Genomic DNA, 12,649 nt, shown 5'->3' on the forward strand with positions numbered 1-12,649 from the left:
GTATTTTGGAATCAAGTCAATGTGTCTTTTCAGATACTTAACCACTTGAACCGTCAATACTTAATACAGTTGACCTTTAACTCTGTACTTTTTCCCCCCTCTACACTAAACCTCTGCTGAAGATAGCCGATATACAAGCTCACGCCTCGCAGGCGATGGGAGCTTGTAGATCTGCTATTTTTTTTTATAGGGTTCAAGTGGTTAATACAAAAAAGGAGACATTGACATGACATTTGGAGGACCCCCCTGTAGTAACACTGAGGACCCGCTAGGGGTCCTGGACCCCCTGTCGAAGACCCTCGCGTAAATGGAAAAGATCAAGACGATGATGATGCTCTACCCTGCCGAGTGCCTGGAGTCCTGCAGGACTGTGCTCGGGCTCCCTTTGTCCTTGTCTGAAAGCCCTGACAGTTTTGCCGGTGTCAGCAGCATGGGCACGCAGCCAGCTGGAGTAAGCATGCACACAGAGTGCTGAGAAGGGCTCTCTACGCTTGTCCTCAGACTACCTTGAGGCAAGACGCATCGGACACAAAACCGATGGCAATGTTAAACCAAAATACTGAGCGCAAGGTCTTCACTATACGGCCATTTCATAACATTCAGTCAAGTGTCGGGATATATCTCCTTGTTTTCTGTTCATCCGAGACACTGCAGGAGTGCTGACACATTGACAGTGGGTTTGTTGGGTCATAGGCCTAGAATTATTGAACGCTTTAGCCTGTGAAAAATAGATATATAAAACCTAGGATTCAAAAGACACTTATAGAATCGGGTCAAAATTCGAATTTTCTCAATTTTTCAAAAACAGCAGATCTATATCTGCTATTTTTCAATAGTTAAAGCATAGCATAAAATAATTATACACAATGTGTACCTGTTCTGAATGGGTTAAAGGCTCATAGGAAATAGTCAAATAAACACCCTGCTCATTGCAGATGAATTGCCCAAATATAAAATGTCAGTTTAAAAGGAAAATGACTTTTTCTATCGATTACTCACCCCATGGAGACTTGAGTTCAATATTATTCTTTAGTTTTTGTCGCATTAATTTGACTAGACTCTTTGTAGGCCCATTGATTCCGGATGGAGACCCAAATGCATTTGATCCGGTATCAATGGGGGTAAATGTATTGGCTTAGGAATGTGACAAAAACAAAAAAAATATTATTGAACTCAAGTCTCCATGGGTTGAGTAACCGAAAAAAGTCATTTTGGGGGTGAACTACTCCTTTAAGTGTCCAAAATAAAATATCGGGTATTTAAGCAAATAGATCAATGAAAACAATGAAATGTATAAAAACAAAACACTTTTATTACAATTAGGCTGAAAAAATCCAATGAAAACACAACTACTTTACAAGTACAAATGTTTTCCATTGTTATTTACAAGGTTTCTTTTCTTTTTAACATCAATTAAAAAAATGACATTTATGAGAAAACACAAAATACTAAAGTACATGTTTACAGTGTATTTGTTACAATAAAAAAACAAACAAATGATGACTAAAGGAACGTGCAGTATTTTCCATTCAAATTCTATAAACAAGGGAATTACAGACATCATAAAAGGGACTATGTACTGTATGAATACACTTATTCTAATAGACACTTCATCCCCCAACGAGGCATTACCCATAGATCCAAGCAAAAGGACATCTATGGAGTAACATCATTATATTAATCAGTGTAAAGGCATGACAAGTATCTCTTTCTGATTTTTATGATGTAATGGGCAGTATCTCTGAGATATGGGGAGGGTAGGGGATACTGACAAAAGTCAAGAGACATTCCTTATTTCCTCAAACAAACACAGATATCAGAAGTGACAAAAATGCTGATTTTAAGCACAGCTTTCCAGTACAGCCACATCTGTACTAACTCCAAAGAAACCGACACTCAATTTAAGAGTTCAATTGAGAATGTTGATGGAAAGGGTGAGCCTCCTTTACGCTGCTCACATCATTTGGCTGGGCTGTCTTCGCGGCGCTCCTAGCTGCTTCCCCCGCTGGGCTTAGGGGCGGCTTTGCCCCTCATGCCGCCCTGGCGAGCTTGTCCCTTTGTGGGCTGCTGAGTCTGAGGGGGCTGCTGTGCTGGGGACTCTACGGCGGCAGCGGGCGGCACAGCACCGGTCTGCTGGGCCGGGCTGTGGGGAGCCGGGGTTTGGATCTGGGGCGAGGCCGCCGCTGCTGCCGCCGCCGCCACTTGTTGCTGTATCATCTTCTGCTGGACGACCTGAGCAGCGGCCGTGCCTGCGGAGATCATCTGGACCTGGGCTGGGGCTGACGTGGCTGCCTGGGTCAGTGCCACCGTCTGAGGCTGAGCCTGGATCTGATCAAAACACAGACACGGTGGGCGTTTCCACCAAACAGACACGGTCGCTTACCACCAATTTGAATTTGCTTTAATTTCACCGCATGTTAAACAGCTCAACGTAAAGTGACTCCCAAGGACATTGCCCGTGGGAGAAATAATGCTATGGAAGTCTTAAACTAGAATACAACAATAACATAATACATAAACCTACAAAGACAAAAGCATGTGAAAAGTAGACTGTGGACCGTGTTTTATCCCTACATTTGGGATCATCTTTTTACATGTAGAAACTGTTAGCTTGTTTTTGGACAATTAATAATAATAATAGTCAATTCTAGAGTAGATTAAAGTGTTTCAAGAGTGAGCATAAATAGCGTAACACTACCTGCTGAGGAGAAGAGACTATTTGCTGTAGGTTGGCCACAGTGGATTGTTGCTGCACTATCTGTGGGAGCTTAGCCACCTGATAAAGAGAGTAAACAACACACTCACTGATAAGCACAAAGATTGGCTATTTATTTCTAAATATTGGACAGGGTTCCCACTCATCTTTACCAATTCATTTCCAAAACTTTTCCAGAATATTTAACCCGATTTCCAGGACTATATAACAATAATTCAGCTCAATAACGAGTCGCTTACTCCTATGTGCAATGCCCAAAGACAGGTAGTGTATGCCAGTGGTTCTTAACCTTTTCAGACTGTGACCCCCCGAAATAATCATATTTGAAGAGTTGAGGAATTTTGTATAACACGGTTTTATTGTGAAAATAGACAATCTACATGCGCGCGAGGCGTTCTGAGCATGTAGATCTGCTATTTTCACAATTTCTGCCTCTAATATTTGACAATTTGGCCAATGTTTAATTTGTCATTAACAAAAAGTATTAACAAAAGTATTAACAAAAAAAAGGAAAAACAAAGACAATGCATAGCTATTTTTTCCAGGACCTTCCAAGACCCTTGATCAATTCCAAAACTTTTCCAGTACTGGAAAAACCTTTTTCTAATTTCAAAATATTTCCAGGAATTTCATGACCGTGGGAACCCTGTATTTATTTTGAGGCACCGGGGTAATGGACGAGACTGTGCCTGGATCTGCTGAGCTCCGGTGGGCTTCTGGGGCTGGGCGATGGAGGTAGTGAAGAACTGGGTCTTGATCCCAGGCTGCAGCTGGGTGGTGGTGGCATAGGTCACCTTCTGCTGCTGCTGCTGCTGGGCAGGCTGGGCTGCCTGCACTGTCACCTGTTGGGTGCCAATCTAAAGGGGGTGAAACCAATTCAGGGTTCAGGCATTCACACAGTCAGGGGCGTCACAAGGGGTAGGAAAGTGGGACTGAATTACTGGGGCCCAAGGTGGAGGGGCCCTAGTAACTTTATCTATTGAAAAATAGCAGATATACAAGCTCACAGCGCGGCACCGAGTGCCGCGCTGTGAGCTTGTAGATCTGCTATTTTTGAAAAGTTGCGAAAATGTGTGAAAATCTTTGAATACATGTATTTTTTAAGCGAACATGTCTAACTCAAATTTTGCTTCTGGGGGTCCCTGGAACTAAATATTTTGAGATCGGGGTCCTTGGCCAAATACATATCATCTTAGGGGTCCTTGACATAGGTTTCTTGCACACATTTTCACGATTTTTCAAAAATAGCAGATATACAAGCTCGCAGCGCGGCACTCGGTGCCGCGCTGTGAGCTTGTATGTCTGCTATTTTTCAATAGTTAAAGCACAGGGGCCCCACAGTGAATCCTCGTACCCGGGGCCCAGAATTTGGTGTGACGCCCCTGCACACAGTCTACTTACTCAACTGACAGTTTTCAAGCTGTTTGCAGAGAAGTTCAGCATTTGTTAGGTGTTGTAACGGGTCACAAAATTCATGGTTTAAAGGAGCTATAGTCAACTTTTTCTAGAAAAAAAAAAAAACTACGCTATTCATATACAGTATGTGTTTCTATTCAAAAATTACCACAACAAGCGTAAACGAATGATAAAATAATCATTTTGGCCAGTGTCAGGCCGACTTTGTTTATATCCCTCTTCTATTCTTTTATATGGATTGATAATGGATATAAACATCTACCATTATTTTATGCTTTTTGAGGTCATTTTTGAATAGAAACACATACAGTATATGAAGCTTAATCCTTTTTATAAAATATTTTCAAAACATTTTTATTTTAGCGTTCGTTTTACAAGAAAAAGTTGACTATAGCTCCTTTAACTAAGCAGGATATAGCTGTTAGGTATGTTGTTGATCGATTGAAAAAAGAAAGGAGATTAAAGGAATGCCAGATAATGTGCACTGATAAAAAAAATGTAACCTGTAACTCTGAGTGTATAAATGGAAACAAATCGACTATTATTTGTCCCTTTTACACACTCGAGAGTTACAGGGGTCTGTGGCCTAATGCATACTGACAGATTCATTCTGTTGCAATAGCAGAAATGTGCATGCATGTGTGTTTAGTGCTGTCCACATTGGACTATAATGTGCATTCATGTGTGTTCGGTGTCCCCTAGTGGACGGGTTAATTAGCGCATTATGTAACACGCTCCCGTATCTGTGAAGTTTTTATTTATATCTACTTTTAGATTTCGGTTAGATGGCGTGTAGTTTGCTATTTATAAAACGTCTTTGAAGTATTTGGGGGGCTTCTATATTTTTCTGTGCATTATAGTGGGGTATTTTGAGTTTTCCCGTTATGTTTTAATTATATATAATCTGCTGCGCATGCGCGATAGAGACGTGAACAACGCAGTGTGTTCACAGCAGGGCCGGATGTAAGCTCTAGTAGTAGGTGGGGCGAGAGGAAATGCCAGGGGGGCAACCTTTTTAGGGGGTCATAACGCCAGAAATGCATAAAAACCTATGCATTTTGGCACACTTATACCAATGACACACCACACCATGCTGTGTACAGTACAAGTCACAGAACTTAAGAAATAAAATACACAAAAAAGTAAAAAAAAAAAAGAAAATCACACCCGTGTGAACTGAGCGGTGGTTTACCCACCTCATAGATCATGTGTACCGATTTTTGTGACATTTGAAGAAAATATGTAGGAAAAGGAGCAAAAAGTGTGTTTTGGAGAAAATTCAAGATGGCGGATCCTGGCGCAAATGGGCGTGGCCTATATGGGGAGATGCGTCTTGACCCAAGGAATCCAGGGAAAAAATAATTTTAATTTTCCGATCTACGGTTCAAGAGTTACGGGGCAAAACGTAAAGTAGGCCGTTATAGCGCCACCATGAGGCCGAGTGATGTAATTATTTTTCGATTCATTCTTAAAATCATTATGAATCTCCTCTCCGAGGTTTGAAACTGTAGCTCCAATGGTTTACGAGAGAAAAATACTTGAAAGTGATTTCTTGCATTGTCCCATTATAAGTCAATGGGGACAATTAAGCGTCGTTTTTTGCCGATTACGTCGGCATGGTAAGGCGGATCGGAACGAAAGGTAATAGCACACCATTCCCGGCCGAGCCGCACATTTTGATGTATATATTGCGCGAGTGGCGTAAATGGTGCGGCACTAGTTACGCGCCGAAGTTTAGGCTACATACAGACACGGACGGAGACAGACAGACCCACACACACGGCCACGTATAGGAGCGTTGTGACCACCGCTCAAAAAAAACAACAAAAGGTTAAAGAAATGATAAATAATGTGATGACAAAAGACAGACATGTTACTGGTGTGATAGCTATATAAACTGATGTGATTGACAAAGATGAATGCAAATGATACTATAAACTGATAGATATAGATTGATACACTGATATGAGACTAGATGGATGATAGATATGATACTGGATAGATTGAGACACTGAGATGACACTAGATGGATGATAGATATGATACTGGATGGATAGATTGATACACTGATATGACACTAGATAGATAGACAGACAGACAGACAGACAGACAGACAGACATGACACTAGACAGACAATGACATTATATTTCCTCCAAATTTGCGACAAGGAAAACAAAAGCACGCATCTAGCTTCACTGAATATTCCAGCCATGGTCTTCCTCCACGGTACCAGCCCGGGCTGAATGCGCGTGCTGTCTTGCCAAAATGACGTTTTGGAAACACAAGATTAGCGGGCTGTGATGGTGCTGTTGTGCTTAAGCCAGTGCTGTTAGCAGCGGCCACTGCTGCGTCGTGTACGGCGAAGCTCTCAGCTTGTGTTGCCGTGCTTGTGGAACTCAATTGGGGGTTAGGGTTTGGGTCGGGTCGAGGAGCAGCAGCTCTACCTCCTGCTCCCTGTGTGCTGTTGTCGGCGGCCGCTGCTGCGTTGCGAACGGCGACGCTTTCAGCTTGTTGCCGTGCTTGTGGAACTCAATTGGGGGTTAGGGTTTGGGTCGGGTCGAGGAGCAGCTGTACCCCGAGTCGACGACGGCTCGGAGCCTGCCTCTGGACTGACTGGAGCCGTAGCAGCAGTGCTACTCGCGTCGCGAGGTTTAGAAACCAGAAATCGACGCATATTGACCGAAAGAGCCAGAGAAAGAGAACAGAAGTTAAAGTGAAACAAGCTGCAAGCACAACTAAAAAACAAACTGTTCCTTCTCTCGATTAGTTCCTTAATGCGCTGGATAAAACTGAAGTTAGTTGGCAACCAGAAGTGGTGCGTGTACTTGTCTGTCGAGACCATAGAGTTATAATATTAAGGTCGAGACGAGACTGACTGCTGTTCCCTCCTACGCATTCAACGCATATCGGGGGCGGAGCTGCTGGCCTGGCTGGAACATTATTATTTGTTTTACTTCTTTTGAGGTGCAGAGAGGGAGAGAGATGGCATTGGCGATCGGAGTTTTTAAAATGTATATATAATGAAATGGTGTTGGTTTTGGTGGTGCGACAGCTGTAGCATAATATAAAAAAAATAAAAAATAAACAAAAAAAAACCGAAATATATATATTTTTATTTTTTCATGCCATCTTGTTTGGTGGGGCAGACAGGGCATTTAGGGGGGCAATGCCCCCCCTTGCCTATGGGGAGATCCGGCCCTGGTTCACAGCTCATTCCATCTTGAGCATCGCGAGCGACTGACGGTAAGATAACGGAGGGAACTATGAGCGCACTTTGTGCGACAAACAAACCCTATTTATATATTTACATTTACCATGTTTAGTTAGTATTGCGTGGTAGTAATCGTTGTGTGTATTTCTGTTTGTTTCCTAGGTTAATAACCTGACTATCTGTTTACAGTGTTTAGTTGGTGTGAGTGTGTTGTTTGTGTGACTGGCAACAGTAAATAAACCCAGATAAAAGACACTGTTTAGACGAGTTGTTTTCGATTTCGGCCGATGCTTAAGAAATACCAGTACATGGGAGACTATTTAGTTGCATAGTGGGTGTGATTGAATAGTAAAATGTACAGTTATTAACCGACGACGCCGTACGAGGACGACGCGTCGTAGGACCGGACAACGTGACGGCCGCCATTGCCCACCCAGCGTGGAGGACCTCGAGAAGGACGTTGCCGATCGCCTCTACTGCCACATGGAGGATCTCACGCAAGTGTTGCTTTAGACCACAGTTACATAAAACTGTGTGGAAAAAGGGAAAAGTGATTGTGCCTCTCATTGCTTCGTGGGAGTGAAGCTAAAGTTGCTAACTGCTGATGCTAGACAATAAGCTAATGTTGCTATGCTAACTGCTAAATAGCCACAGGAAGGAGTTGACATTGTCTGAATGCTAATGCTAACTAGCCACTGGAAGGAGGTGTGACGTTTTCTGAAAGCTACTGCTAACTAGCCAAAGGAAGGAACTGTCATTGTCCGAATGCTAATGCTAACTAGCTGCACAAAGGAGCTACACTGCCACTGTGAAGACATTGAATGTGAATGCTAATGATAACTAGCCGAAGGAGGGAGCTACTTTGCTAAACAAAGGCTGGGTGATTTGCATATCAATACTAAATGGCTACAAGCTAAGCTAAGTTCCATTGCTAAGCTGGACAATAGACTGAGACTTTGCTAAAGGTGCTAACCAGCTAAGGGGCTAACTGACACTACTTGCTATTACTGTGAAGCCTCATTGCTTGCCATTTGCTAATCGACCAGCTGCCCTACATTCTACGAAGGAGGAAAGCTCACTAAAGGTAGGATGACGGATCTGGAAGAGTGGAAGCAGAAGCGCGCTACGGTGCAAACGGCGTTTACAAAAGCGGCAAATATAATAGACAGTAGACTCCCTTATGCAGAAGACACAGCACTTGTTAGAGAACTAAAGGATCTCAGGGGAGCGTTTAATAAAGTCCTTGATGTCACTGAAGACTATGTCGCTGCTTTAAATGACGCTGGCGATAGTTCAGCAGTAGAAGGAGTCTACAAAAAGAGGGACGAATGTAGCCGGCGGTTGATAAGCACTGAGGACCGCGTCAAGGCGGCATTATGGGATCGTTTCGTGAATAAGACAGTAACAACACTAGAAAACGAGTTTGAGTGCGCGTTGGATGAGACAAAGAAACTCACTTCAAAAAAGGCTTCTGAAAGCCGACGAAGTAGGGAAGATGACATTCTACGTGGACAGCTCTATGCGCTAGAGGGAGTTGCGCGTGAGTGGAGTGGGTTTGTGCCGAGGGACAAAGCAGACTTCATGTGTAAGCGCATCCGGGAGCTAAGAAGTAAGAAGGAGAGACTAATGGTGGATTGGGCAAGTGTAGACAGCGACAAGGAAGAGAATGGGGACGACAGCGACGGCGGAAGTCCTGACCAACCTGACGCTGCCGATAACTCTACTCAACCTAGCAATCAAGACAGTTCTCCTCCAACTACTAGCCCTACTCAACCAGGCGGCGGGCAAGCAGCAGCTGTCACGCCACCACCACCAGTGTTGTCCCCAGGTCCAAGGCAGTTGGATCGGGTACTGGTGTTCAACCCATCACCCAACTCTGCTAGCACGCCACGACAGTCGGATGCTCGCACAGCATCGCATAGAGACTCTAGTGCATCGCACGTTGGTGGTGTACACCACAGTAGTGCTGGTGTGTCTACCGGAGGGGACAGCAGCTACCTGGGGGGCAGGCCAAGAATTAAGTTGGCACCCATGAAACTGCCGGAGTTCACCGGAGACAGAAGAACCTACTGCAGTTGGCGTAAGAACTGGGAGAACCTCCAGATACTGGCTGATCCCACTGGATCAGAAGTATGCAAACTGTTCAACCTCCTGGACAGTGTGGAAGAGAGGGTGAGAAAAGAACTCAGGCTAGATCACTGCAGGTCCTCAACTGAGGTGTTCAGGCTCCTGGAGAATCGATATGGGAACAAAGAAATGACCGCTCGTCTGATTGTGAAAGAACTTGAAGACTTTCCGGCCGTCAAGGGCGGCCAGCCTAGGCAGACCATAGAGCTAGTGCGGGCAGTGGAGAGGGCTTTGTTTGATCTGCAAGATCTCGACATGGTGGATGTCATAAAGAACAAAATGACTGTTGCTGCCATAGAGCAAAAGCTGCCTATATCAATCAGAGAGAGGTGGCTCTTTTATGAGCGAGATTCCATGAGTGGGGTTACCCAAGCAAATTATTTCGACAGACTTTTGGAGTTCCTTAAGGAGCATGAGGAAGTCCTTGAAAGGCTGGCAGGGCCTGAACTTGGGACCCAGGCATATGAGAAACCAAGCCACCGAGAGAAAACAAGAGACAAAAGACCGGGAAAGCAGTCAGTCACCAGAGCGACAGCGAGTGAAGTGAAAGAGTCCCAGAAAGAACCCTGCGTCATGTGTGGGGAGGATGGACATGGGAAGAGACTTTTCCGCTGTAAGGCTTTCAGGAAGGCTGCCGTGTCAGAAAAAAGAGCCTTGGTGAAGAAAGTGAAAGCATGTACCAAGTGCCTGGGTTCTCATGGGGTCGACGGTGCTTGTAATCTGAAATTTCTCTGCCGGAAGGAGGAGTGTGCTCCAGCAGATCACCATTACTTCCTATGTTCTAGGCCCGCAGTGAAGGACGCTAACAGAGAGGAACCCAAAGCAGAGAGAAAGAGAGGAGCTCATGGCCCAACAGAGGACCAAGAGCGCATCTTTGCTGAGTTAAACCTGACCCCTGAACAATTAAAAGGTGTTAGGCAAGCATGCACTAACATGATCTCAAGAGCCTGTGCAGCAAGCAGTCTCACGGAAGAAGGAGACTTAAAAGAGTATCCTGTCCTTATGATGCTTGTGGAGGTTGTAACCAAAAGGGGGGACTACGTAGGTGCCTTAATCGATCTCGCCTCCGACACCAATTATATAACACACCAGGCCGCTGAAAGACTTGGACTGACCGGAGAACCGATCACTCTGGTTGTGAGTGGTGTTGGGGAGATGGCAGTGAGAGTTGATACAAAGAGGTACATTGTAACCATAAAGGTTTGGACCCCGCACGGGACTTTGAAGCTCCACAAAATGATCTGCTATGGCCTTGAGAACATTGCCAGAGTGGATAGATTGGTGGATTCCAAGCAGCTAGAGCAGTTCTTCCCAGATGTCATGCCAGGAACATTGGCCCGTCCCGAGAAGATTGAACTTCTTATATCTACTCGGGAAGGTCGCTTGGCACCCCAGAGACTGCAGAGGGTTGGAGACCTTGTGCTGTGGGATGGTCCTTTGGGCAAGACAGTGAGCGGCGTACACCCCGACCTCTTCGAGGATGTAGAAGTGACAGCACGACATTCGTTAACCCACTTCGCACGCTCAATGAGGGCGGTGGCCGGTAAAGTGGAAGAACACCTTACAAAGGACCTGGTGCAGAGGGGCCAGGTAGACGTCAGGACGACTGCTGCAAGCAACAAAGAGGTCTTCGAGTGGCTGAAGTGGGACAGCATCGGTGCAGCGTGTCAACCTGTCTGCGGGGGCTGTCGCTGCGGAGGGTGTTCTCCGGGGGGTAAGGAGATGTCACTAGCAGACGAACGGGAGTTGGAGATCATCAAGGCGGGCTTGACCTTCAGGGAGAAGGATGCACACAGTGAGGAGTCCCACTGGGATGCAAAGTACCCATGGAAGGAGGATCCTGCGACGCTCCCCAATAACCGCAAAGCTGTTGAAGCGACGTTCCTGAGAACGGAGAGGCGCCTGGAGAAGGAACCTGCGTGGAAGGAGGCCTACACCAAGCAGATCCACGAGATGATTGACAGAGGTGCAGCAGTGAAACTGACGAAGTCCATGATGGAAGAATGGTCTGGGGCAGTATGGTGGGTGAGTCATTTAACTGCGCCTAACCCGCACTCTGTCACTACACCTGTACGCATCGTTTGGGACAGCAGCCAGGAATACAGGGGTGTGAGCCTGAATGGCATGCTGCTCAAGGGACCCGACGTACTCAACCCCATTCGAGCTGTACTGCTTAGATTCCGAGAGGGAGAGTATGCAGCTATTGGCGACATACGCAAAATGTATAATTCTGTATGGCTTGAAGAGCAAGAAGTCCATGTACACCGTTTCCTCTGGAGAGACTCGCCACAAGACGAGTTAGAGGACTACGCAGTGGTTCGTGTGAATATGGGGGACAAGCCGGCCGGCTGCATAGCGCAAGTGGCTATGAGGGAGACTGCTAGTCTGCCGCAGTTTGCTCACCTTGTGGACGAGAGGAGAGTCATCGAAGAGAACTGCTATGTCGATGATTGCCTGGTATCACAGAATGACCCGCACAGACTTGAGGAGATCTTGGAGGGAGTAGAAACCATACTGAAGACTGGTGCCTTCCACCTCAAGCCCTGGATCCGGTCTGGGCATAGTGGGAGGGCCACTGCGACAGAAGCCAAGCCTGTGACACTTGTACTGCCAAACCAACTCAAGGAGGAAGACAACAAAGCGTTGGGAGTTGGCTACCTCGTCGGAGACGATAAGCTCTTCGTCATGGTGTCCATTAATTTCTCCAGAAGGAAGAAAAAGATGAGGACCGAAGTGGACCTGACGGAAGAGGAAATCGTGGAGAAAACCCCTGACCCATTGACACGTCGCATGCTACTTAGTCAAGTCGCAGGACTCTACGATCCACTTGGTCTAGTAACGCCGTTGAAACAGAAGGGAGTGATACTCGTGAGGAGTGCCTTCCAGGAAGCCGGCAAGTTAACCAAGGACACCTGGGACGAGCCACTGTCGGACGATCTCCGTGGAAAGGCAGTGGAACTGTTCAAGGAATATGCACGGCTAAGCCGTGCCACTTTCCACAGGAGCATCACGCCCTCCGGCTGGAGGGGCAAGCCATGGGGGATTACGTTTTCGGATGGAAGTTGTGACTCCTATGGTGCCGTGATGTACCTGCGATGGGAGACTTCTGGGGGTGTGATCTGCCGGCTGGTGGAGTCCAAAGCAAAGCTGACACCCATGGACCAGAAAGGAGACTCAG

General features: G+C 45.9%; 1 protein-coding gene across 13 annotated transcripts in view; it reads right to left on the bottom strand.

Moving 5' to 3' along the window:
- Window positions 1-1,408: 1,408 nt before the first annotated feature.
- ep400 (E1A binding protein p400) overlaps window positions 1,409-12,649 on the bottom strand; it is a gene marked incomplete at its 3' end in the record, with an annotated part of 86,436 nt that continues 75,195 nt past the window's right edge. For 9 of the 13 annotated variants that reach the window (XM_080739397.1, XM_080739407.1, XM_080739406.1 and 6 more), the window contains 3 exons: window positions 3,406-3,573; window positions 2,699-2,776; window positions 1,410-2,328 (listed from right to left, as the gene is read on the bottom strand). In XM_080739397.1, the coding sequence (XP_080595523.1) occupies window positions 1,990-2,328; window positions 2,699-2,776; window positions 3,406-3,573 (585 nt within the window). Of the gene's footprint in view, window positions 2,329-2,698; window positions 2,777-3,405; window positions 3,574-12,649 lie in introns of all 13 variants that reach the window. The other 4 variants (XM_080739396.1, XM_080739405.1, XM_080739401.1 and 1 more) reach the window with 2 other exon arrangements.

This window comes from Nannobrachium achirus, assembly GCF_963921795.1.
Source record: "Nannobrachium achirus genome assembly, chromosome: 12".
Classification (NCBI taxonomy): Eukaryota; Metazoa; Chordata; class Actinopteri; order Myctophiformes; family Myctophidae; genus Nannobrachium; species Nannobrachium achirus.